General features: G+C 42.7%; 1 protein-coding gene across 3 annotated transcripts; it reads right to left on the bottom strand.

The window, feature by feature from the left end:
* Positions 1 to 1,049: 1,049 nt before the first annotated feature.
* traf6 (TNF receptor-associated factor 6) lies at positions 1,050 to 25,415 on the bottom strand. 3 transcript variants are annotated; one of them, XM_055649733.1, is made up of 8 exons: positions 25,264 to 25,398; positions 23,795 to 24,111; positions 17,579 to 17,729; positions 14,990 to 15,148; positions 13,616 to 13,687; positions 9,155 to 9,232; positions 4,710 to 5,082; positions 4,349 to 4,488 (listed from the first exon to the last, which is right to left on the bottom strand). In XM_055649733.1, the coding sequence occupies exons 2-8, from the start codon at positions 24,052 to 24,054 to the stop codon at positions 4,478 to 4,480; spliced, it is 1,104 nt and encodes a 367-aa protein (XP_055505708.1). In that variant the 5' UTR covers positions 24,055 to 24,111; positions 25,264 to 25,398; the 3' UTR covers positions 4,349 to 4,477. The 3 variants fall into 3 exon arrangements, with proteins under 3 accessions (XP_055505707.1, XP_055505706.1, XP_055505708.1); XM_055649732.1 differs by having other exon boundaries at positions 1,050 to 5,082; positions 25,314 to 25,415; XM_055649731.1 differs by having other exon boundaries at positions 1,050 to 5,082.
* Positions 25,416 to 27,000: the final 1,585 nt, after the last annotated feature.

The following is a 27,000-nucleotide window of genomic DNA, read 5'->3' on the forward strand; positions in this document are numbered from 1 at the left end:
TTGCACAAAGTCCGCGAGCATTGCCACTTTTCATTTCACTGCACATCTCGTATGTGTATGTGATGAATAAACTTGACTTGACTTGAAAATCGCCCCATAGCAGAAGCGTCCACTTCGCTGGGCCTGGAAAATGGAAGTATCCTGAGCTAATTCTGCTACCACCATCATCTATTGCGACCTGATGGCTTCCACTGATTGACACTGGAAGATTGGATCCTTTTCAGGACGGACGATGACAGCTAGGTCAACATTTGTAACAAGATGGACACGAAAAAAAGGTTAGAAAAGCTGGAACTAAACCAGGAAGGAAAAAAAAGGTTTTAAGAGGGGAGAAGAATTATTGGATGGAGACAACAAAAACCTCTTCCAAGCAGCCTCATCTCAGGTGCACAGGCCCTTGTTCCTTGCAAATTGGACAGGGACAAGGTATAAGTTTCAGTCGGAGCAGAAGGCAGATCAGATCATGACTATTTAATTGAATAAGAAATATACTATCTTAAGGGGTTGGACAGGCTAGATGCAGGAAGATTGTTCCCGATGTTAGGGAAATCCAGGACAAGGGGTCACAGCTTAAGGATAAGGGGGAAATCCTTTAAAACCGAGATGAGAAGAACTTTTTTCACACAGAGTGGTGAATCTCTGGAACTCTCTGCCACAGAGGGTGGTTGAGGCCAGTTCATTGGCTATATTTAAGAGGGAGTTAGATGTGGCCCTTGTGGCTAAGGGAATCAGGGGGTATGGAGAGAAGGCAGGTACGGGATACTGAGTTGGATGATCAGCCATGATCATATTGAATGGCGGTGCAGGCACGAAGGGCCGAATGGCCTACTCCTGCACCTAATTTCTATGTTTCTATACTGCCTGCTCATGCATCCTCCTCAATATAAGTGTCCCTTCTCGTAATAGTAATCAAAAATATTTTATTTTTTTATACAATAGGCTAATATTATCTGATAAATAGGACCTAAATTCAGCTTAATCACAGAGATGCTCTGCATAGACCCATGACCCAACCTCAAAGAAATGCAGAAAGCATGGTCAACTGAAGATTTTGTAATCATCTTTACTTGGTCCCTTCTTTTAGTGGTGGTGTTGATAGATGTGGACACTTGAAAAGAAAGTTGTGCTATTTGCCTTACAGAACCAGCAACAAATGTTGTTGTTTAACTACTGCCAAGCATTGCACATTAACTTTTTCTGTTGCACAAGATGTAATGTATGGTATCAGTGCAGAACCTCCAACTGTTTACAATTTACATAGATCAATGAAGGCTCCAAAGATATGATTGCTAATTTTTCTGATAACACAAAGAGAAGTAGGAAAGTTGTCACCAAGAGGTTGCAAAAAAGGGAATAGTTAAATGAGTGTGAAAAGATCTGGCTAACAGAGTACAACGTTACTGAGGAATTGTCTATTTTGGCAAAAAAAAAAAAAAATAGCTATAGAGATTACAGAGAGTACTCAATGTCTTTGTGCATTAATTAAACGCTAGTAAACAGGTTATGCAAGTAATTAGCAAACATAGAAATACTATTTTTAATTGCTGGTGGAATTAAATATAAAAAGTAGGTAGCTTATGCTTCAATTATAGAGAACCATTGAGCATGGACAGAAGTCCCTCGGCCCAACTTGCCTATGCCAACCAAGAAGCCTTATCTAAGCTAGTCACATTTCCCCGTAATTGGCCGATATCACTATAAACCTTTCCTATCCACATAGCTGTCCAAATGTATTTTAAGTGTTGTTGTGCCTGCCTCTAGCAGCTCATACATATAACATAAATATATACCAATTTAGAAGGTAGACACAAAATGCTGGTGTAACTCAGTGGAGAGTTATTACAGCATTTCGTGTCTACCTTCGAATTAAACCAGCATCTGCAGTTCTTTCTTACCAATTTATAAGACTTTGGTGAGAGTACGTTTCGACTCGGTGCTCAGTTGGTTTTCTTATATCAAGAATTATATAAATACATTAAAGCAGTTCAGAAAGGTCAACAAGATTGATAGCTGGAATAGGCAGGTTATCTTGAGATAAGAATGGACCAGCTAATGTCATCCCACTTTTTAAGAAAGGCGGAGAGAGAGAAAACAGGGAATTACAGACCAGATAGCCTGGTATCGGTGGTGGAGAAGATGCTGGAATCAATTATAAAAGATGAAATAGCGGCACATTTGGATAGCAGTAACAGGATCGGTCCAAGTCAGCATGGATTTACGAAGGGGAAATCATGCTTGACTAATCTTCTGGAATTTTTTGAGGATGTAACTAGGAAAATGGACAAGGGAGAGCCAGTGGATGTAGTGTACCTGGACTTTCAGAAAGCATTGATAAGGTCCCACATAGATTAGTGGGCAAAATTAGGGCACATGGTATTGGGGGTAGAGTGCTGACTTGGATTGCAAATTGGTTGGCAGACAGGAAACAAAGAGTTGGGATTAATGGGTCCATTTCAGAATGGTAGGCAGTGACTAGTGGGGTACCGCAAGGCTCGGTGCTGGGACCACAGCTATTTACAATATACTTCAATGATTTAGATGAAGGGATTCAAAGTAACATTACCAAATTTGCAGATGACACAAAGCTGGGTGGCAGTGTGAACTATGTGAGGGGGGATGCTATGAGAATGCAGGGTGACTTGGACAGGTTGGGTGAGTAGGCAGATGCAGTTTAATGTGGATAAATGTGAGGTTATCCACTTTGGTAGCAAAAAAAACAGGAAGGCAGATTATCATCTAAATGGTGTCAAGCTGGGAAAAGGGGAAGTACGACAGGATCTGGGGATCCTTGTTCATCAGTCAATTAAAGTAAGCATGCAGGTACAGCAGGCAGTGAAGAAAGCAAATGGCATGTTGGCCTTCTTAACAAGAGTTCAGTATAGGAGCAAAGAGGTCCTTCTGCAGTTGTATAAGGCCCTAGTGAGACCACACCTGGAGTATTGTGTGCAGTTTTGGTCCCCTAATTTGCTATTGACGGAGTGCAGCATAGGTTCACAAGGTTAATTCCCGGGATGACGGGACTGTCATATGCTGAGAGAATGGAGTGGCTGGGCTTGTATACTCTGGAATTTAGAATGATGAGAGGGGATCTTATTGAAACACATATGTTTATTAAGGGTTAGGACACACTAGAGGCAGGAAACATGTTCCCGATGTTGGGGGAGTCCAGAACCAGGGGCCACAGTTTAAGAATAAGGGGCAAGGCATTTAGAACGGAGATGATGAAACACTTTTCACACAGAGAGCAGTGAGTCTGGAATTCTCTGCCTCAGAGGGCGGTGGAGGACGGTTCTCTGGATACTTTCAAGAGAGAGCTAGATAAGGCTCAAGATCGCGGAGTCAGGGGATATGGGGAGAATGCAGGAATGGGGTAATGATTGTGGATGATCAGCCATAATCACATTGAATGGCGGTGCTGGCTCGAAGGGCCGAATGGCCTACTCCGGCACCTATTGTCTATTGACTAGATTCGTATTTGCACACAGATATGCAGGGAATGGAGGGATATAGATAAAGTCCTTTTTTGGAGAGGAGGCTTCTTCTGGTAGGAGAATCTATAACCAGGGCCAGGGATCGCTGCTTAGAAATAGGGCAGATGAGGTGAATTCTTGCCCCCCCTCCTCTCTCTGAGGCTAATACGTCTTTTCAACTTCCTTTCCACACAGAGTATTGGAAGCAGAGCCTTTGAATACATTTAAGGCAGAGGTAGATAGATCCCTGAGAAAGCAAGGAAGTGAAAGGTCGCCTGTGGTGGGTGGGAACATGGAGTTCAGGTTACAATCAGATCAGCTACGATTTAACCGATTGGCAAAGTAAGCTCGGGGGACAGAGTGGCCTCCTCCTTCTTCTAATCCACATACATCCAAATGTATCACATTTTTATAAAAATAAAACTATGTATAAAATACAGTGTACGGTAAGTGGCTGACACTGTCAATTGAAAGTGAGCAGCCTATCGGTAGCAACCACAGTGATATAAGCATTACAGCTGGTCATTCCAAAGTCAGAAGATGAGGCATACTGTCTTTTAACGTTAATGTCTGCAGGAAGTAGATCGCCGTTTCCCTGGTAAAAGAATGTGATTACTTGGCTGCGTTGTTCTAATTCCAGTTGTGTCCCTGTTAAAACAAAGCCAGTGAATGGCAGTGGGGCTCCAGCCAGTTGTCACAGGCCACCTTCTGCTGAGCGAGGCTGGAAGTCATCCTTCCTTGCCCAGGTCTGGTCCACCCGGGTCACCACCTCGCAGCGGACAAGCAGCACGTCGTCCTTCACGTATGTGTGCTGACTGAGGGCATTGAGGTGCAGGAAGGTGACGTAGCCAAAGCCTTTGGGGTTGCGCGGCTGGGCAGGCCGCTGAAACGCCTGCAACTCAGGCTTGCTCTCCATGACCTCCTCATGGTTCTGCTTGATGGGGCCCTCAGACTGGTCGAGGATGGAGAGGCGGATGGTGCCCTGTAAAGGCCAGGGCAGGTAGCTGTCATATTCGCCCTGCATGGTGTGCACAAAGAGCGAGATGTAATTGGAGTAACGCTGAGCACTGCGTGTCTGCAGATGCAGGCGGAGGCAGAGCTTGTAGCCCGGTTTGCCCGTGTAGAACCCAGGGCTGTGGAGCACCACGGGCTGGTCCTCTGCCTGCGCCAGCAGGTGGCCACTGAACTTTTCCACCCTCCAGATATAAATCCCGTGGCACTGCTGAGCCTCCAACTCACCCAGGCGCTCCTCCAACATGCGGGCGCTGCGCTTCAACTCCCCCATCTGGTTGCTCTGCGTCTCCATCTTGGCCGCCAGCTCTCGGATCTGGTGGTCTTGGCGGACCAGGCGTCCCTCCAGCTGCTCGACAGTCTCCCTCAGGTTCTGAACCAGGGGTGAGCAGTCACAGGACACCAGGGGCGTTGGAACAGGCGGGGGGAAAGGCTGCATGTGGGAGTGCGCCGGCTGGAAGTCAACCTCAGAGTTCAGCGTGTCGATGCAAGACATCTGCGAAGTCATTCCCGTGCTTACGCTGCGCAGAGTCTGGGCCATCATCCGCATGTGGGCCTGCGTGTAATCCTGCAGGTGCATCGCCAGGTCGTTCCTCTGCATCTGAACGACAGGAAGCGGGTAACGTTAGCTGGCTGTCCTGATTGTATTTGTCAGTGTAATACAATTTTATAGATAACACCAAACAACTTTAATTTATGTAGCACTTTGGTCACTAGTTAATCTAAGGTTGGGTCACCAATAATAGATTAGGTTGGGTGGCCAAACAATAGATTAGGGCTTTGTGGCTGTTGGAAGTTAAATCAGGGACAAACAAGAGCTCAAATTTGGAGGAACCAGCAGATTTCTGAAGTTTTTAAAGCTGGATGAGATCTAGAATCACAAGGTCACAACCTCGTTACAAAATCAGGATGGAAACAATATAAGAATATGGTTACAGAGCAAGAGAAGATTGATGGGGCTAGATATCTGAAGTAAATGCTGGTGCCACACAGGTCAGTCTATGTGGAAAGGGGAAAGATCACACTTTATTTTAGACTCAGGGCACTTCATTGTAATAAACAAATACTTTTCAGACTGGCAGCCTGTGACAGAAGGGTGCCACAAGGATCAATAATTGAGGACCACCTTATTCACAATCTGGTTGAGGAGACCAAGTGTCAAACTTCCAAATTTATTGACAATACCGAACCATGTGGGAGGGGAATATGGAGGAGAATGTAAAAGGCTTCAAAAGGGGAACTGAACAAGCTGAATGATAGCATGAGAACATGTCAGATGGAATACAAAATGAAAAAATGCACACTTACACTTTGGTCTACGTACCAGGAAAGCAAAGTATTTAATAAATGATAGACTACTCATAGATTGAGTAGTGTTGACATTCAATGGGACCTAGAGGTGTTTGTATACAAGCTCCTGAAGGCTAACATGTATGTACAGCAACTGATTCGCCGAGCAATGGTATGTCTGCCTTTATTACAAGATGGCTTGATTATACAACTAAGGAAATATTAATGCAAATGTATAGGGTGTTGGTGAGACCACAACTTGAATATTGTGCAGTTTTGTTCGCTATACCCAAATAACATAGCGGAGTCAAGGGATATGGGGAGAAGGCAGGAACGGGGTACTGATTGGGGATGATCAGCCAAGATCACATTGAATGGCGGTGCTGACTTGAAGGGCCGCATGGCCTACTCCTGCACCTATCGTCTATTGCCTAATAAGGTTGCACTTACCATAGAGGGAGTATCAAAGCTCGATTTTAGAAAAAACGAATCATATATTTTTTAAAGGGCTTGACAGGTTGGATGCAGTGTGTTTTCCCTGGCTAGGGAGTCTAGGACAGTTTGTTAATGTCAGCCTTTCAAAGCTGAGATGAAGAGAAATGTCTTCATTCAGAAGGAGGCAATCTTTTCCGATTCACTATCCCACATGGCTTATTCTTTATGTTCATTCAACACAGAGATTGTCATATTCCTAACCATACAAGAATCATGGGAAATGGTGATAGCCCTGGAAAATGACACTGAGGTAGAAGATCAGCCTAGATGTTGGCAGAGGCGGCTGGGGGCCTCTTCCTACTACTAGATCTTATGTTTTCAAATTGGTAAAGGAAGAATTTTCAAGCATAAGAGCAGAGGAAGAGACTGGGCACTCTTGTTAACAACATTCAGGACTCATTCACGGAGGAAACTTTAATGACACAAGTAAGAGTAGGATCATTGGGACACTCAAAACTTTTCTTTTAAAAAAATATATAATTTATTTATTAGAAGTACAATAATGTGGCACCTTTTTTCAGGTGCCAAATATATATTGGCATGTTACATTTTATGCACAGCTTCCTTTTTTTTAATGAAAGAGAGAAAGAGAGACTAGATAATAGAGAATAGAAAAACATGTGATGTATAGTGTGTGACAAAGAAAAATGAAGAGAGAGATTGAAGAAAAGAATAAAAAAAAAGAGAGAGAAAGAGAAAGAGTAGAAAATAGGAGATAGGAGATGAGTATTTATATTCTTGGCCATCTTTCACCCAGTCCTAAAACAGTTGGTTTTTACGATTTTGTTGCACCATATGCTTCCAAGAAGTCAATAAATGGAGACCAACTCATTAAGAATTGGTCTGGTTTATCTGTTATCTGCATCCAGAGAAACAATTGATATATCTTCTTTTTCCGTTTTATGCGAGTACATTATATTAAACAGGCGTCTCAAATTATTAAATGATTGTCTTTTAGGTATAAACCCCGTTTGATCTGGATTTATCAATTTATTAATATATTTACTCAATCTTCTTGCTAAAGTCTTTGCTAAGATTTTCTGATCTGTATTTAAAAGTGATATAGCTCTGTATGAGCCCGGTTCTTCTAAATCTTTATCTTTTTTTGGTATAAGCGTAATAGTTGATTCAGCTAATGTTTCTGGTAGTTTATTTTCTTTAAAAGCGTGAGTATATAATTTAAGTAAACGTGGAGCCATTATCTCGTGAAATCTTTTGTAAAATTCATTACTAAAACCATCTGGTCCAGGCGTCTTACCATTTTTCAATGATTTTACTGTTTCTCCTATTTCTTCAAGTGTAATCTGAGCTCCTAATTCCTCTTGTTCCGAGAGGTCAAATTTTGGAAGATTACAGTTATCTAAAACATTTATAATTTTACTATCTATTTTAGTTTTAGATGTATATAGATTTTGATAAAATTGAGCAAATCTTTTATAATATATCCTCAGGTAGTGTTAGTAGTTCACCTTTCTCTGATTTAATTTTAGTGATAGTATTTTCCTTTTCTTGTTTTTTCAGTTGATGAGCTAAGAGTTTATGTGGCTTATCACCAAATTCAAAATGTTCCAGGAACACTCAAAACTTTTCAACCAAACATTAGATCATGACAAGTCCACAGTAATTCCATCTGTCAGTTGATTTTTTGATCCTGTGGTCTGAAATTAACAGTTGGAAATTTTCAATTGGTCCACATACTTGGTGAGAGAATTCCAGAGTTCCACTTTCTGTGAAGTTCCAATTTCTGACATCATCCCTGAATGTCTTTGCTCTCGATTTTAAGCATACCACCCACTTGGTTAAAATATAAAGATTCCTACTCAATTCTCATTCCCTACCTTCACCCTTTTCACCTGATCAGCTCAAATTTGGACTGAACAATGCTTGATAATAACTGAAATGATAGGCTAAATCTAAATTCAATGATTGGTTCCTGGTATACACAAGATCCCACTGGCAGAAGTAAGTGATACTATCAGGAACAATCCTTGCTCTGGAATGACCATTATTAACATTGAGGGTAATTGTTCGCATAGAAATCGCTACCATGTGTCCTCTTTAGTCAATGGATATATAATTGCCAGATATAAATGTTATTCTGCTGCTTGTAAATAAAAATATTAGGATAAATCCTTACTCTGCCGATGCACAATTATCTAGAATGTCAAGGGCGGCACTGTGGTGCAGTGGGTGAGTTGCTGCCTTACAGCACCAGAGACCCGGGGTCGACCTTGACTATGGGTGCTGTCTGCACGGAGTTTGTACGTTCTCCCCGTGACCGTGTGCGTTTTCCCCAGGCACACCGGTTAACTTCCACACCCGAAAGACGTACAGGTTTGTAGGTTAATTGGCTTTGGCAAAAATTGTAAATTGCCCAGTGTGCCAGTGTAATGGGCATCACTGGTCGGCACAGATGCGGTGAGCCAAAGGGCCTATTTCCGCACCATATCACTAAACTAAATGGTCATTAATCTGCACATACACAATGTTCAGCTAGTATGAGCAAGCATTGGTCTGGATTGTAGTTATCAGGAGTAAACCCCTACTATCAACAAAAATGTACATAACCTGTAACCTCTCCTGGTTGATGAGCCATCAGTATTAAGACAAGTATCAAAAACATGCGTGCTATCAGTGATGAATCAGTCAATGGTTTTTTTTTTGCTATGTGCTGTTTTAATAGCCACTAATCCATTTTAAATAAATGCTAACACTAAAAATAACTGGAACTCAGCTCCACTTCCTGTTCTAATCTTGCACATCATGCACTATTATCAGTGTAAGAGGAAATACATCCTTTGCTTGCAATTGCACAGGATTACATTGTCACGCAAAAATGCCTTGAATCGAGCTTCTTAGTGGCACCGATTACTCTACCATTGACTCACCTTTTCTGGGCAACCAAAAGTACTGAATGTGCAGGGAACGGGGGCTTTTGGACAGTCCAGGTTGTAATGGTTTGGCATCTGTAGAGAGAATTATTTAAGTTAAAACCAAGTAGAGCAGAATGAACCCTTCTGCAGTGCAGTTTCCTGTGGTCTGGCTCTGGGGTGGCACTATGTAATAATAATAATAATAATACATTTTATTTATGGGTGCCTTTCAAGAGTCTCAAGGACACCTTACAAAAATTTAGCAAGTAGAGGAAAAACATGTAAGCGGAATGAAATAAATAGTAGAGACATGACTAGTACATGAAAATCCATCCTTTCCCTACATAGGCCCTAGCTTCCTCTAGAGCAGAGAAAAAAGATCCCACAACTATTTTCAGTACTAGCCAACCCTCAACCACGTTGATCAGATAACCTACATTCCTCAATATAACAGTCTCAACATGACTACAGTAAACCATTAAGATCTCATATCTTAAATTAAACCCAAAGAAAGAAATACTTAAAAATTACAACAGAGCTTGTGGCCTATTGCTCCAAAATTATGGAAAAGATAATATGCATTAATTTAGATGTTTTTACTAGAAATGGGATGCATGTAGAATTGGAGTAAATGGGCAGTTATGGTTGGCACAAAGACTTGGTGAGCAGAGGACATGCTTTTGTGCTGTATGACACTATGACTCTACAAGGAAAGTCAGGATATTGTTTTGCAGAAAGGATTATGATCAATAACATTTGCATGTCCACATAAATGAAATTCAAAAAGATGCAGGTACTGGAAATATTATAAAAATAAAGGATTGGAAACACTCAGTAGATCAGGCAGTATCTCTACAAAGAGAAATAGTTACTTGGACTTGAAATATGTTTTTCCACAGTTGTTGCCTGACCTGCTGAGTGTTTCCAGCATTTTGTGGTTTTATTCATTTCCACTGATCTGGCGAAACACATTTGGGCTGATTACATCCCTTACTGCACCAGGATCATACAAGCCAATTCAGGCTCAATTTGACATCTACCATTTGTAAGATACTTTTTCTGCTTCTGAAATTGGAAGCAAGAAAACATTACCCAAACACGATAGAAAATGTTATTCTGATAAATATAGCAGGTTATCCTTTCATTCCTTTCTCCCTCACTTTGATTTCCCTAACAATGATATGCTAGAGCCAACAAGCCATTTGCTCACGCTCCTGCATTTGGGGAAGGGGGGGGGTGTGGGGGAGGAGGGAGGGGGAGGGTGTGGGGGAGGGGGAACCATCAAAACCTTCATATATTTTGTACTATTTCACCGATCGGAACAAAACTTATTTGACTTGCAGCAGAGGAGGATGGTGAGTAAGGTGGCAAAAAATCAGAGCGCTATGGAGATCGTTTTTGCGCAAATTTAATTACAACGCAGGTAAGAAGTGGTCAAGATGAGATTTTTAGTAATATATAGATAATAATTAACAGCTTCTCCACCTTAAACTCATCCACGCACAGGTCTTTATGCAGCCCTCTTCTCTGACTTGTGAGCCATGTCAGAACTCACCAGAATCGAGACTGCACAAGCCGCCATCGCCGTTACCGACGGGCCACCACCATCCATCAGCCTGGACAATTGACCTTGTGACATAAATTTAAACCTCACCTCAGCTTATGTAGTTATTTTTTTTAAATATCTGTACAAAAAGCTACTATCAGTGATGGGAACTGTGAAACGTGGATGGCCTTTAAAATCACATCTGCTTTACCAACACCCAACAGGGAAGGAAATTTCCCAATTTGAACTTAGTTGGCCTATATACGAATACAAACTCTCTAACATGGTTGCCCCTTAACTGTCCTCTGCAATACCTTGCAAGCCGCAGTTCGGGGAACAATTAGAGGTTGCTAATAAATGCCAGTTTTATGAGTGATGATGGCCACATCCAATTAAAAAAGTCTCTGCACCTGCCCTGGACACTGAAAATCTAAAGGACAATCCTCAGTAGTTGGAAAGAAACTATCTGTACAGCGAGAAGCCATTTCAATATTCTTTAACACTGCAATTTTCTGATCTGTTCACATTTCAAAAGTAAATAGTAGGGTAAACACACCAATTTTCATGTAAAATGTTAATATGATAATACTACAAAATCTTTCCAAAAACAATATATTCACTTTTCCACGCTATTATAAAAAAAAGTTAAAGAGAAGTGGGGGGCAAAAAACCTTTTTAAAAGGTCTCTTGATGGTGTAGTACATGAACGATAACAATCAGCACGGGAGCACCTCAAGGCTGCGTGCTCAGCCCCCTGCTGTACTCACTCTGTACTCATGACTGCGTAGCCGGTCATAGTGCGAACTCCATCATCATGTTCGTTGACGACACCACTGTTGTGGGACGTATCACTGATGGGGATGAGTCAGAGTATAGAAGAGAGATTGAGCGACTGTCCATATGGTGCCAGCACAATAACCTGGCCCTCAACACCAGCAAAACCAAGGAACTGATTGTGGACTGGAACGAGTAGGATGGGGACCCACAGTCCCGTTTATATCAACGGGTCAATGGTTGAAAGGGTCAAGAACTTCAAATTCCTGGGCGTGCACATCTCTGAAGATCTTTCCTGGTTCGAGAACACTGATGCAATTATCAAGAAAGGAAATCAGCGTCTCTACTTCCTGAGAAGATTACGGAGAGTCGGTTTGTCAAGGAGGACTCTCTCTAACTTCTACAGGTGCACAGTGGAGAGCATGCTGACCGGTTGCATCGTTGCTTGGTTCGGCAACTTGAGCGCCCTGGAGAGGAAGAGACTACAAAAAGTAGTAAACACTGCCCAGTCCATCATTGGCTCTGACCTTCCTTCCATCGAGGGGATTTATCGAAGTCGCTGCCTCAAAAAGGCTGGCAGTATCATCAAAGACCCACACCATCCTGGCCACACACTCATCTCCCTGCTACCTTCAGGTAGAAGGTACAGGAGCCTGAAGACTGCAACGACCAGGTTCAGGAATAGCTACTTCCCCACAGCCATCAGGCTATTAAACCTGGTTCGGACAAAACTCTGAACATTAATAATCCATTATTTGTTATTTGCACTTTATCAGTTTATTTATTCATGTGTTTTGTAGTCAATGCCTATTACGTTCTGTGTGCTGAAGCAAAGCAAGAATTTCATTGTCCTATCAGGGACACATGACAAGAAACTTGAACTTGAAACGGGGCCAAAAGTAAAATTGTGTATTAGTATGATAAGTATGAAAGAATAGGTGTGCAGCAGGGCCAAATTAGTTCATGCCCGAAGGTGGAATTGAAGCACTGGGAATACAGTTGCTGCCGTTAGAATTATTTTAAACATGGAGTACTTTAGTATCTGAGGAAATGGATATCCAATCATCAGCTATCACCATCTATTGTCTATTCCCACAACTTTCAACTTCATGATGGAGTGAACATCACTGACGAAGTTGTGGATGTTTGGGCATGGAAAGTCATTCATTCCTGCAGTAAAACCCTGGGCTAATGTACCTCCAACCATCACCATTTCATTAATGCTGGGTGAATCCATATTGTGGTTGTTTTCTAATATTCCTTCAAACTTGATCGGGTTTTTCATGTCACATCTGATTAAGCACAGTCACTCGTGTTTGGACCAAGGCAGAAGTAGTGCAGTGTTGGTGGAGTTTATCGATGCATACGTTCCACTGCCATCAATGAATCTTCCATCATTTTGCTGAAGATTAAATGTAAGTGGATTTAACAGTTCCTGCTTTTTGTGGCTAACACACAGCACGAACTGAGGGGGTTTTGAGAGCAAATAGCCCCAAACATTTCACAGGAGCATTTTCAAACAATGTTGATGCTGAACCACATATGGAGACTCTGGGACATAACCATCACCCTCCACATCTTACAGCTTCTCAGTTTTCCAGGCAACTACCAGTTCAATATCTGTAGTGGACCAGTTTAACTAAAGGCTTGACTAGTTCTGCTGCACATCGCAATGGACATTTTATTGGGCCTATGTGAATCTCGATTGCTCAACTATACACGTCTACTCTATCCACATATATCAATGTACACCTTATGCCCCGTCCCACTTAGGAAACCTGAACGGAAACCTCTGGAGACTTTGCACCCCACCCAAGGTTTCCGTACGGTTCCTGTGCAGTTCCCAGAGATTTTTGTCAGTCTCCCTACCCGCTTCCACTACCTGCAACCTCCGGTAACCACCTGCAACTTCCGGGAACCGCACGGAAACCTTGGGTGGGTCGCAAAGTCTCCAGAGGTTTCCGTTCAGGTTTCCTAAGTGGGACAGGGGCTTTACCTAGCAATATGGTTTATTCAAGAAGTTAATGCACTGTCATCTTATCCAGCCGTAGACAAAACCAAGAGATGGTTAATAAAAGCTGGCTTTGCCTGATAACGTCAATTTTAAAAATAGTGGGCAGTCACACACCATTTTTGATTAGATAATATCCACTCACCTGTTCTCTGATGAGCTCCATGTTGCAGTATTCACATGTGACATTGGCCAGTGGGCAACTTTGATCATGACCCTAAGATAGAAATGGAAATTAGATTTAGTAAATAAAATCCAAAGAGGAACTTTATATGTCAGAAGATACATAGTCTTATTGAACCTTGAGTAGCCTTATCAGACAGGACAGTGTCGTACTAAGGGAGGACCATGTTTCTGTAGGATATTCCCATATCTCTCCCCCAATTTTTCCTTCATCCAACATAAATATAGCAGAAAATCTGTCATATTGTTGTTTGTGAAAGTTTGTTGTGAACAAAGTGGCTGCAGTATTTCAACAGTGGCAATAATTCTACTTCATCGGGTGAAAAACGTCTCAGGTCCGTGATGATGAGAAAGTACCACAAGTTTAGTTTCCAGATACAACCTGGAAACAGGTCCTTCAGACCACCAAGTCCATGCTGACTATCGATCAATTGCTCACACTAGTTCCATGTTATCCCACTTTTTCCAAGCACCGCCTACACACTAGGGGCAATATACAGAGACCAATCAACCTACAAACCCGCACGCCTGTAGGATGAAACCGGACCACGTGGAGGAATCCCACGTTGTCACAGGGAGAGCGTGCAAGCTCTACAGACAGCATTCGAGGTCAGGACCATCCCGGTCCTCTGGCGTCATGAGGCAGCAGCTCTACAAGCTGCGCCACAAGTTATGCTCTATCTCTCAAAATACTCAATGCGGCGAGTTACAAAAGAGATCTGTAGGTCAATTATAACATCTCACAGCACAGCTAGGTATCAGTACGCCACCCATTTCCCCTTGGTTCCTCTTAGCTGAACTCTACAGATCGAGCAGCAAATGGATAGTGGGAGAAAGTAAGATTCTACTTACAGGGATTATGCTGACTCAAGAGCAGCAAACAAAGGGAAGCCCGGAATAACATCTCGTTTGAGGCTCTGGGGAAAAGTGATGCCTACTCATACATTCGGGATTTTTTTCAGGTCGCTTATGAATCTAGTGCCAATCATCGTCATTCTATGCCCCAGGTTCACAACCCATCTGTCAATCCGTACAGTTTTTCACCTGCTATTCTCTCCAAGCCCTTCGTCTTTTTAAAAATACTCCCCCTTATAACCACACCCGTTCCAAGAAAATCATCCAGGTGTTCCAGTCTTTATAGATAGCAAAAGTCCCCGAGACCTAGAATGATTTGCATTTTCTTTTCTGCACCTCTGAAACCTTAATACCTTTCCTAGGTATTCTGGCTTACAAAGCATGACTTACTGAAGACATTTACAGAACAGGAAGAACGCCAGCAATATAAACAAATGCAAGCTCTGGGAAATAATGAATACTTTGCAAAGAGAAGCCCTGCCTTTTTCTCATGATAGGGCATCAGCATGGCACAATTCTCGCAAGCAACAGGCCTTTTCGGACAGTCTGAACCCATGTGCTCCTGCAGTTCCTTTCTCCAGAGCACGGACTCACATTGCGGGCAGTTGACAAAGGTGTACTCACAACACACCTGGTGATCCTGCAACACACACAGTGCAAAGTATCAATGGCAAATTCAGCTGGCAAAGCACAAGTTAGATTACAAACAGTCAGGCATTCCCAGATGTCAGTTTTGCACCCTTCTCTAAGTGGCATTCTTCCTATAATTCAATGAGGAAAACTGAATCTATTTGTGGCCTAAACAATGTTTTATGCAATTTTTGGATAACCTTCTTGCTCTTACATTCTGATTCACGGTCACGGAATTAAGCTCAAGTGCATTATAAATCACTTATCAATCTACCTATCATGCCAACCTCAGGGATGCCAGGACATGTATTCCTAAGGGCTGTAATTCATCTATACTTGTTAATGTCCTAGCTTTTATTGTATATTCTTTTGTCTATTTGCCGTATCCAAATACCTGACATCAAACTTCTCTGGACTGAATTCCACTTACCATTTTTAAGCACACCTGACCTGTCCACTACAGTTTCCTGCATCCAAAGTTTACTTACTCACAATCAAAGGCATGGCCGACTTTTCTATTACAGGTGCACAACCTTTTATCCGGAGTTCCGGAAACCGAAAAGCTCCGAAAACCGGACTTTTTTCCAGGATGTCGTCTGCACACCAAAGCTCGCGTTTGGCGCCAAACTTGACCCGAAATGACCCAGGGTCAACCCAGGTCTGTACTACTGTAGCGACTGCCTCCTCCCCGGAGACCGGGGAGACACTTAAACATCTGTAAATCATTGCTTAAATGTTAGTCAGTTAGTCTGGAGGGCATTTATGTGAAGGGGGGGTGACACGGTAAGGCATTGCCCGCTCCCCGCTGGTATCCCAGCGCTGCGACCCCGCCGACTCCCAACATCGCAGAGCTGGGGCTGCAGGCGTCCGGCCGCGGGCGTCGCTGGATTTGGAGCGCCGAGCGGCCAGGGGTAGAGTTGCCGGGGTCGGAGCTCCAACCGGCGCCGCCCACGACCGGACGCCTGCAGCCCCCAGCTCCGCGATGTTGGGAGTCGGCGGCCACAGCCCTTCCGGAGCTTACTGCATGGCGACCCGGTAAGACATTGCCCGCTCCACGCCTCTCCGACCAGGTAGGGGACTAAGAATTAAAGTTTCCCCCTTCACCCCCCCCCACCCCACCACATAAAATCCCTCCAAACTAACTGACTAACATTTAAGTAATGATTTACAATGATTCCCCGGTCTCCGGGGAGGAGGCAGCCGCTCCAGACTTTTCAAGCCACCTGCGCTACCTACCTAATCTATGCTAAAAATCTTCCATTCGGAAATCCGAAAAATTCCGAAATCCGAGAAGTGTCTGGTCCCAAGGCTTTCGGATAAAAGGTTGTGCACCTGTACCTGTAAAAATTCTAGTCAATGCACTGTACATTTCATCTCAAATCATTGACACATTCCATAAAACCTAAGGGATATGATTCAGTCAAGAAAACACAAATGATTCATTCCCCTTTATTTCCTGACAACAAACCAACTCTGAAATCCATGAATGTTACTTAAGTGACCAGACGGTTATGTAGGAACTTGCCAAATCCTCGCTTTTATTCTCATCGACCTCCTTCATCTTCTCCAAAATTCAATCGTCAGTCAGATTAAAATGTCCAAAACAATTTGATGCTGACTACCCTTGATTAATCCTCAGTATTCAAACTGATAATTTACATGAAAAGATCGGGAGATATGGGCTAGGTGTGGCAAATGGAAACCTCAATCAGCATGCATGAGTTGGGCTGAAGGGCCTGTGTCCGTGCCGTATGATTCTAAAGCATCTTCTGACCTACATCATCTCATAACTATGCTTATTTCACCTCTTATTACCACCTTTCCCTCCCTGATTATTCCTCTAAATATTAAGTTCCCAGTTTTGATCATCATAAAACCATATTTCTGTTTTACCTCTTTTCCTGTTTTAATTATCTTACCTTTTTTTTTGAAAAACGATTCAACCCCATCAGCCTCTCAAACCTGATTTTCCTGCCTTCTGCTTTTGCATTCTACTCTTTTATCTGCTCTTCATACTCGCTCCCTTGTCATAATGCTTAGGTCCCCATCTTTCTGCCATAGTAGTATAAATCATCTCCGATATCATTGCAACAGCATTGATCCTGGTCCAGCATGGGTGTAAATCTCTCCATTTAACACCCGATCTTTCCAGTCACGCATTTGTCCGATCTAGTCTTCAGTTCCTGCATACGATAGTACATGGCATTGAGCCAACCGCCTTTGGAGGATGAAGGAAGGTAGACACTAGGATGGTGATAAATGTATTGATAATCTGAAGACTGGATATTAAGCAACCAAACTTACATTTATATCATGGACCCTTCTATTATTCTACATCAATGGGCTGTCCAATAAGAATCAATTACATTTTGACAAAAACAAAAAAAATAATGACAACATATATGATCAACGATGACTAAAACTGCTCCGTGAAACCAACCTCCAAATGTCGTAGTTCCATTTTCTGGTAACAGCCCTTGTTAGAACATTTGACTGTCAGAGAAAGAATTTCCCGTTTTGCAAAATTATCTGGGAAGAGCTGGATTTCCATCAACATCTCATTGTCGACCGGACACTTATGTCCAGCATCCCTGTGGAACGTTTCAAATAAAGAACAGTTACAATCCAGATTTCACTTCATTCCACATCCCAGCCTCACCCTCATCGGTCTCTCTATCCCAGCTTCTCCCTCATGGTAATCTGAATCAGAATTACAAATCTGTGGGTGTTTGTGAGGGTTTCACTTCAGAGATGATTGTGGGAGATTCATTGCAGGGGAACAACTTGGATCAATGTCCTTCCCACAATTAAGTTTTGGGAGATCTTATGTTTCAGTGAGTTTATGCTCTTTTTTTGTGATCTATTATTTTATTCCCATATGTAGTCTCTTTCAGGCCATATCTGCATCACTTGAGATTTTTGGAACCCCACAGAATATTCATTCCAGTTTCATCTGGAAATGGTGGTGAAAGGATTACTGTATCTGGAGGTTCCAACCCATTACATTTGCCAAAAATACAAAAATATTTCCTACGTATGGCATGGAAAATATGTATTTTTTTTTTTTAAACTTTTACAAATAACATGACTGAAGTCGTGGCATAAAAATATTTGGTAACCACAGAAAATAGACACAAAAAGCTGGAGTAACTCAGCAGGAGTAACAAGGTTTTGTCTCCTGTGTTTAAGAAGGAACTGCAGATGCTGGAGAATCGAAGGTTACACAAAAAAGCTGGAGAAACTCAGCGGGTGCAGCAGCATCTATGGAGCGAAGGAAATAGGCAACGTTTCGGGCCGAAACCGTTCTTCAGACCCTTCTTCTGAAGAAGGGTTTCGGCCCGAAACGTTGCCTATTTCCTTCGCTCCATAGATGCTGCTGCACCCGCTGAGTTTCTCCAGCTTTTTTGTGTAACCTAAGGTTTTGTCTCCTCTTGCACAAAGCTTTCATAGTGATGTTTCGGGTCGAGACCCTTCTTCAGACAACCACGTTTTTGCAACCTATGGATAGCCCCAAAACACTTAATTGATTAGCAAAGATATTGCATATGGGGAGCTAATTTATTCTACAGCAAAATTCAATAAACAGCAGAGATAAATAAAAAGATAATCTGTTTGGTCTGAAGATGGGTCTCGACCCGAAACGTCACCCATTCCTTCTCTCCAGAGATGCTGTCTGTACTGTATTTTGTCCAAGGGACAAAACTAGCTCTAAACCAAAGATAGACACAAAGTTCTGAAATAACTCAGTCGGTCAGGCCATTCCTTCTGGATGTCGAGTCGAGACCCTTCTTCAGACTGAATCAGGGGAGAGGGAGGTACAGAGATAAGGAAATGTGAGATGTGACAATGAGACATATGGGATGGAGATCAAAGAACATGTAGACTAGATCATTGTGTAAGAAGGAACCGCAGATGCTGGTTTAAACCAAAGATAGACATAAAAAGCTAGAGTAACTCAGTGGGACAGGCAGCATCTCTGGAGAGAGAAGGAATGGGTGAGGTTTCGGGTTGAGACCCTTCTTCAGATATATCAGAATAGATCATTGTTAGCTTGGAGAAGGTAACAACAAAGCATACAGAGATAAAATGTAAACAAGGACAGTCAGACTGGTCGGAGAACTGGGAAAGAGGGAGGGATGGAGCGTGATGGATCGCAAGGGTTACTTGAAGTTAGAGCAGTCAATATTCATACCCAAGACAGGCAACAGAGATGCTGTCTGTCCCGCTGAGTTACTCCAGCTTTTTGTGTCCATTGTCACAATATTATTGTCTTACTGCCATGAAATACAATGCACATTGTATTATGTAAGCATTAACACTGCAATAGCTCCAATGCATGGTTAAAATGTTAGAAGTGAACATTAAATCCTTGCTGCATTAAGATTCACTCTTCAATCTGGATGAAAGAAGGTGACATTGGGTCGACACTTTATCAGAGCATGCAACAGCTCCCCCCTGTGCCTTTTTTAACTGATGCGCCAACTGACTGAGTCAATCCTTTCCAGGTATCAACCTACAAATGCAAAGCAGTGGGAAATTTGATCTGAATTATCAATCTAATGATGTTAAAGGGAAATTTGTTGAGCATGATGGAGAAGTATGTCTAAGCAGAAATATCCAGAAGTATTTACAAAACAATTGGCTAATTTCTATAATTTTGATACATTCAAGCTAAGTTCTTTCTTCAGACCAAGGCAAACATTTTCTCCAAAGCCAAACCAAAGTTTCCCATGAACCAAAGCAATGTTGACTGGGAAGTGAAGTCAGAAAACAGAACACATGTTGAACAGTGAATCTTTTTACCAATGTGATATACACAGGAAGAGACAGATTGCCAAGTAAGGCATGGTAAAAATAAGCAGTGGGAATGTTTCAGTTCTTGTTACAAACTCTATCGGTTCTCTATTCATTAAATTCAACAAGATTCCATGCAAACTTCTATTTGAACTCTGATCCTATCTCTAAATCACAAAACCACCCTAATTCACCTACACAACACTGCCAGATTCAACTCCTGCCTCAGCTCATCCACTGTGAATCTTTCATCATTATTTTTACTAATCATTTAACTGACACAACACGTACCATCCAAAATTTACCCATCATCTCTGTGCCCACAGACCTGGTTCCAAACATATTATTAAAATTATAATCCTTGTGATTAAATCCCTTCATGGACTCAGACCCCCTGCAAGCTTTGACAGGCCTTTAATCCTTAAAGATAGCTATATTCTTCAGATTCTAGCATCTTGCAGTTCCTCAAATCCCTTTGGTCTGAAATTTCAGATTATGCCTTGAATTTTGAACTTCTCTTATCAGCAGCTGTGTCTTGGCATCACCTATCTCCTTCCATGACTAAACCTTCATGTTTTGAGCAAGCTTTCATGCACCTCACTTAATATCGCCTCACACAATGATTATCTATTTTTGTCTGACAAAGTCTATGAAGTGGCCTGTGATGTTTTCCTCATTGAAGGTGCTACACAAATAAAATTTCTTGCAGTTGTTATATCACAGGACAGAAAATAGTTGTAAAATTTAAGTTTGACCAGATGTAACTAAAGATTTCAGAAAATCGCAAACCTTTACAAAATTCAATTGCAATTCAAAAATAATATTCTCCAAAGTGCTTCTTATACCACACTAATAATAATTCAAGAGCTCATGGCACTTGTAAAACATTTGATTTTTACGGAATTCTTTTTTATTAATAAACCATATATAAATTTGTAACCCAGCATTGAGATCTGTTATTTCAATGTTAATTCATCCATCCAGGTTTATCGTCCAGTAACAATCATACTGGGATAACATTTCTCGAAATAAAATGTTTTTTAAGACAATAAATCAAATTAAAATGTGAGAATTTTAATTAAACAACATTACATGCAAAAAGCCACATCGTCTTTTTTTAGAGTCAGGTGAAAATGGGAAGAAATTGGCAATTCTCCTAATCTCCAACTGAATTTGCTGAGGCACAAAGGACATTTTGTTTTCTTTGTTCCAATTTAAAGTTAGAAAATGTTTGGAATTAATAATTTAAAATGTTATGTTTTTCATTTTGGTGCTTCTGTTCAGTGTTTATATAATGATTCAATCACAAAGTGTTTTTGAGTAACTAAGTTATAACATTCCCCTTACAATCATTTCTATTTTCAGTAGGTGTATGAAAGCTCCCAAGTTCCCAATCTATGTGACATGAGTAAATTAATTGATTTAGCATTGAAGGGTCAAAGAATCAGTGCGCCAATTCATTAGTGTCCCAAATGCTACTCTGTACAATTAAATGAGAAATCTTTTCATCCTATGCAATGAGAGGGAACTTGATCCATCAGGAATCTGAAAGATTTAATTGGCCATTCATACTAGTGTACATAAGGAATAGCTCCAGGCACCTTTTTTTGCATACTCAAGAATAAAATTGTATTTCCAAGTGGGAGTTGTCCTATGTCCAATAGTAGCAACTACTTTACAGATACAGTTGGATGCCTATGGTTAGAGGCAAGTGGCTGCAATGAAATAAAAAGATTTAAATGAATTCTGCCAAAAGCATTCAAGAGGCTTGAGATTAGTTATATAAACCATCTCAGTAATGACAAACTGCAATTAAATCAATTGTATGCTACAACTACAATATTAGCTGTAGCATAATCCACCAGAAATGTTGTAAACAAGAATCTGAAAAATAAGAGAAGGCATAGGTCATTCTGGCCCATGTTTTTTCCTTCGGTAAGATCATGGCTGATCTCTATTTCTAGAGGGGAAGGTATCTCGCTTTCCTCAAAACGTTCCAATCCGTTTTCTCTAGAGATGCTGCTAATGGGCCTGTCCCACTTAGGCGATTTTTTTAAGAGACTACAGGCGACGGACAAACATTTTTTAACATGTTGAAAATTTTTCGGCGACAGTGGCGACAATTTCGGCTGTCGTAGGTTGCTATAGGTTGTCGCCAGGTTAACGTAGGTTGTCGTCAGGTGACATAGGTTGTCACCAATGCAGACTTCAGTGAATTCCATTGTCCTAGTCGCTGGCAGTTGCCTAACAAAATCACCTTAGTGGGACAGGCCCACGACTCACTGAGTTACTCCAACACTACACCTTTGTTTAGCTACATGTGCTGTTACTTTCAGACGCCGTTGGACACATATACCCAGGTTCCTCTGTAGTTCAGTACTTCTTATGTTCATACCATAGATTGTGTACCTGTCAGTCTTTTTAATCATCTCAGAATTATCTGTGTTGATACATACCAAGTATGAGCCACTTCAGCCCTCCAAGTACAGAATTCTAAAGATTCACTACCTGCTGGATGTAGAACTCTACCCATCTCTGCTCTGAAAGGCTGATCACTTATTTTGAAACCAGGATCCCTGGTTGTAAGCACTTCTGACAGGAGGATGTCTTCCATCATCTATTCCTTTTAAGGCCGCAAAAGAATAATGCAGGGTTCAAGATCATCTTTTGTTCTTCTAAACTCCAGAGCATAGGTCCAGCATTAATTTCTCCTCATGAGGCCATCCTCCCATCCCAGGTATGAATACGGCAAGCCTTCACTGCACTCTTTCAACGGCAGATCCTTCCTAAGGGAGGGAAAGCGAACCTCAGCCCAATACAGGTTCTTCCAGCGTGACGTCAGGCTTCCATACCGGAGAACAGTTCACGACATGAACAGTTCACAAGTCAGAAATGCAGCTGGGAACAGTTCCCATGCGGCAGACGATGCCTGCAGCCCTGCAGCTACCAGCAAATCCATCTGGCTGGTCTCCAAAAATGTGTTTGAATGTATGGTTGTGCATAGCTCAGGTGCTGGAAATGCAGGATGACATGTATGAGCTTGCATTCATCAGGGCTCCATCTCAATAGCAGCAACACATCTTTAGTTTAGTTCAGAGAAACAACGTGGAAACAGGCCCTTCGGCCCACCAAGCTCACTCCAAGCAGCGATCACCCATACACTAGTTCTATTCTACACACTGCGGACAATTTACCGAAGCCAATTAACCTACAAACCTGCACGTTTTTTTCATGTAGGAGGAAACCAGAGCACCCGTAGAAAAGCCACATGATCACAGAGAAAATGTACAAACTCGGTAAAGACAACACCCGAGGTCAGGATCGAACCCGTGTCCCTGGCACTGTAAGGCAGCAGCTCTACCGCCACGCTACTGCGCTGCCTCTTATTGCAAGTAGATTTGAGTAAAAGGGTAGAAGGACATATCATTGCTTGCTCTACCTTCAAGTGATTTGTGTACAAGGATACTTGGGTTTCTCTGAATATCAAAAGCCCAACATGGTATTTCCCTTCCCTACGTGACATTAGATCACTTATTATATTGTTATTAATAATGTAATACATTTTTCACATTTCTGCACAGCCAACGAAAAAAAAATTGCCACAATAGGATTTCAACTCATTCTCTGGGATATTGGCCCAGTAACTGTACCTAATAATGATTGTTTCACGAGAATTTAACTCGTGAACAATTTACCAGAAACTTACATTACTCTCTTTTGCCACTACTTAAAGGCAAAAGATCGACAGTGTTGCAATTTGGCAAAGCCATTCGGTACTATTTTTTATAGGTACATCAAAGCAATTTATCCTGAACACAGGATCGCTGCAGGTACAGCAGAAAAAAATAATTAAACCACTGACCTAATAGATTTCACAATGCAGACTCGGCAGAACCTGTGTCCACAGGGTGTTTGAACGGCCTCCCTTAATGCCATCAGACAGATTGGACACTCATATTTGTTTTCCAAAGGCGGGTCAAACTCTACATCATAGCCTTGCAACTCCTCAAATGCAGCCTGGGAGTACTGGCCGTGGTTGCTGCAGTCATCCTTCATGCTGCTGTTCACAGAGCAGCATGGGCTCTGTAACAGCGAATCGCAGTTGCCGACAGAGTCCACCATTCTGCTGGTAAGGCCGACTAGTCTGGTGGTGGCTTCAGTGTGCAGTGATTCATCATCCTGCAATTGAAAACAGAATTAATCAAGGCACACACATGCTGGCCCCAGCAGGTTATCAAAGATTTTCCAGTATTAAACTACAACCCCTGCATAAATAAGCATAATTGGTCAACCCTAATTGATTTTCTATGGGGCTGCACAACAACAGTATTGAATAATGTAGGGCAGCTAAGTTGGACTGTGCTTATATTCACTCACTCCTTTAATATGCAGACAATAACATTCGTCATAGAGTAGAGAAGGCAACTGGCAAGGCACTGGCTTGGGGCTGCTTTTACCTCTGGTAATCGACAATGCCGACAGATGTCACAGTCCACATTGGTACCAATGAATCAAGTCAGTTCAAGTTTATTGTCATGTGCACAACAATGGTGAGGAACAGGTACAAGGAAAATCTTGTTTGCGGCAGCATCTTAGGCACGTTCATTCAAGCTATGTATGAAAATTACCAAGAGTCAAGGGGGAAATTAAAGATCAGAATTTTGAGGGGTTACAAAACGAAAAAGCAGAAATTGAAAAATTCTAAAAAATAAGCAGAAGCAATTTAAATTGCTATGGCAGCAGGTGAGCCTAATTTAATATTAATAATCAGACCTATAAAGGCTACACTTCTGAATTCCACTTCCCCCTCACGCCGCACTTTTGAAGCACCTTCCCCATTTCCTTCTCTTCCACAGCCCTTTTCAAACCCACCTCCCCCAGTCTGTACCAAATGCATGCATGTGCCCTCGATCATACCCCTCTCCCACCTGCCCCTCTCCCACCTGCCCCTCTCCTACTTGCCCCTCTCCCACCTGCCCCTCTCCTACTTGCCCCTCTACCACCTGCCCCTCTCCCTTCCTCCTGCCCCCAACACTCCCCTCACCAACCCTCCCCTCTCACTTCCTCTACAATCCTCCCTCAATTCTATCTCCCCAACCCTCCTTCCTCTTCTCTCTCTATTCCCACGCCCTGTACCCTCACCCCAACACTCCCTTCCCCAACGTCCCCTTCCTCGATCTCCCTCCCATCTCTCCTCACCCCTCCCACCCCCTCGCTCCCTCCAACACACTCTGTCTAATCCTCCCTCCCACCCATTGCACCCTTCCTTTCCTCCCTCCCTCCCTCCCTCCCTCCACCTGCTCCGGAACCGCCTTCAACTACACCGCTTACAGCGGCGCCGCCGATGCCCGATTCACCGGCCTGGCCCGGCCCGGCCTCACCTCACGGCCACAACCCCCGCCCCGTGATCGCTAAATGGGCCCGGGCTTGAACCTGGACCCGGCGCTTCCGGACAGGCGCCCGCCCGTCCCCAACCCCGAGCCAACCAGCCCGGCCTCCCGCAACCGCCCCGCCCGCTGGCGCACCCCGGTACTGCACCCGGACGTGCGGCAGCTGCTGCTGCAACCCTGCAACAAAAGCTCGCCTGTCTGAAGCAAAGGTATTAGAGGAGCTGAAGAAGGGTCTCGACCCGAAACGTCACCCATTCCTCCTCTCCAAAGGTGCTGCCTGTGTCGCGGAGTTACTCCAACGGTTTAAACCAGCATCTGCAGTTCCTTCTTACACAAATGCTCTACTTGCAGCGTTTGTCAGCACCCGTGGAGAGAGAAACAGAATTAGTGATCCAGGTGAAAAATCATAATTTGGTGAAGACAGACACAAAATGCTGGAGTAACAGCGGGACAGGCAGCATCTCTGGAGAGAAGGAATGGGTATTGACTTATTGTTGGAGAAAAACTTTGTTTTCCAGGCAAATCATTACTATACATTCAGCTTCTGCTTGTTTAGAAACATAGAAATTAGGTGCAGGAGTAGGCCATTCGGCCCTTCGAGCCTGCACCGCCATTCAATATGATCATGGCTGATCATCCAACTCAGTATCCCGTACCTGCCTTCTCTCCATACCCCCTGATTCCCTTAGCCACAAGGGCCACATCTAACTCCCTCTTAAATATAGCCAATGAACTGGCCTCAACTACCCTATGTGGCAGAGAGTTCCACAGATTCACCACTCTCTGTGTGAAAAAAGTTCTTCTCATCTCGGTTTTAAAGGATTTGCCCCTTTGGTGCTGTGACCCCTTGTCCTGGACACAAAATGCTGGAGAACAAGCCTGATCAGCCAGCATCTTTTGGAGTTTCTATAAGATCCCCTCTCAATGGGTCTGAATTGTAGAGAGTATAAACCAAGTCTATCCAGAAAAGACTTTGTTTTCCAGGAATCAGTCTGGTGAACCGTCTCTGCACTCCCTCTATGGCAATAATGTCCTTCCTCAGATTTGGAGACCAAACTGTACGTAATACTCCAGGTGTGGTCTCACCAAGACCCTGTACAACTGCATTACTGCACAACCGCCATTAGCTGGGCTATCTCGTGCAGGTAACATTATTACATTAGGTAGCGCCAAAGAGAATGTAGAGTGTAGTGTTACAGCTACAGAGAAAGTGCATAAACAAAGTATTGGGGCCACAGCAAGTTAGAATGGGGCATCAGGAATAAGTCCTTAGCATGTGAGAGATCCATTCAAGAGTCTGATAATACCAGATCTGCTGCTACATGCTTTAAAGCTTTTGTATTTTCATAAGGTCATAAGGAATAGAATTAGACCATTCGGCCCATCAAGTATAATCTGCCATTCAATCATGGCAGATTTATCTCTCCCTCCTAACCCCATTTTCCTGCCTTCTCCCCATTAACCTCTGACGCATGTACTGATCAAGAATCTATCTATCTCCGCCTAAAAAATATCCACTGACTTGGCCTCTATAGCCTTCTGTGGCAAATAATTCCACAGATTCACCACCCTCTGACTAAACAAATTTCTCATCATCTTCTTCTTCCTAAAATAACGTCCTTTAATTATGTGGCTTTGACCTCTAGTTTTAGACTCTCCCACTAATGGAGACATCCTC

Source organism: Leucoraja erinacea, chromosome 18 (genome assembly GCF_028641065.1).
Source record: "Leucoraja erinacea ecotype New England chromosome 18, Leri_hhj_1, whole genome shotgun sequence".
NCBI classification, from domain to species: Eukaryota; Metazoa; Chordata; class Chondrichthyes; order Rajiformes; family Rajidae; genus Leucoraja; species Leucoraja erinaceus.

Excerpts from the sequence above, each read along its gene's own strand:
- traf6 (XM_055649732.1), bottom strand. The coding sequence starts at position 24,054 with ATGGTGGACTCTGTCGGCAACTGCGATTCGCTGTTACAGAGCCCATGC. Across the intron at positions 15,149-17,578 it reads TGGAACTACGACATTTGGAG|GATCACCAGGTGTGTTGTGA; the intron begins GTTGGTTTCACG and ends TGTGTGTTGCAG. Across the intron at positions 13,688-14,989 it reads TGCCCTATCATGAGAAAAAG|GGTCATGATCAAAGTTGCCC; the intron begins GCAGGGCTTCTC and ends TTTCTATCTTAG.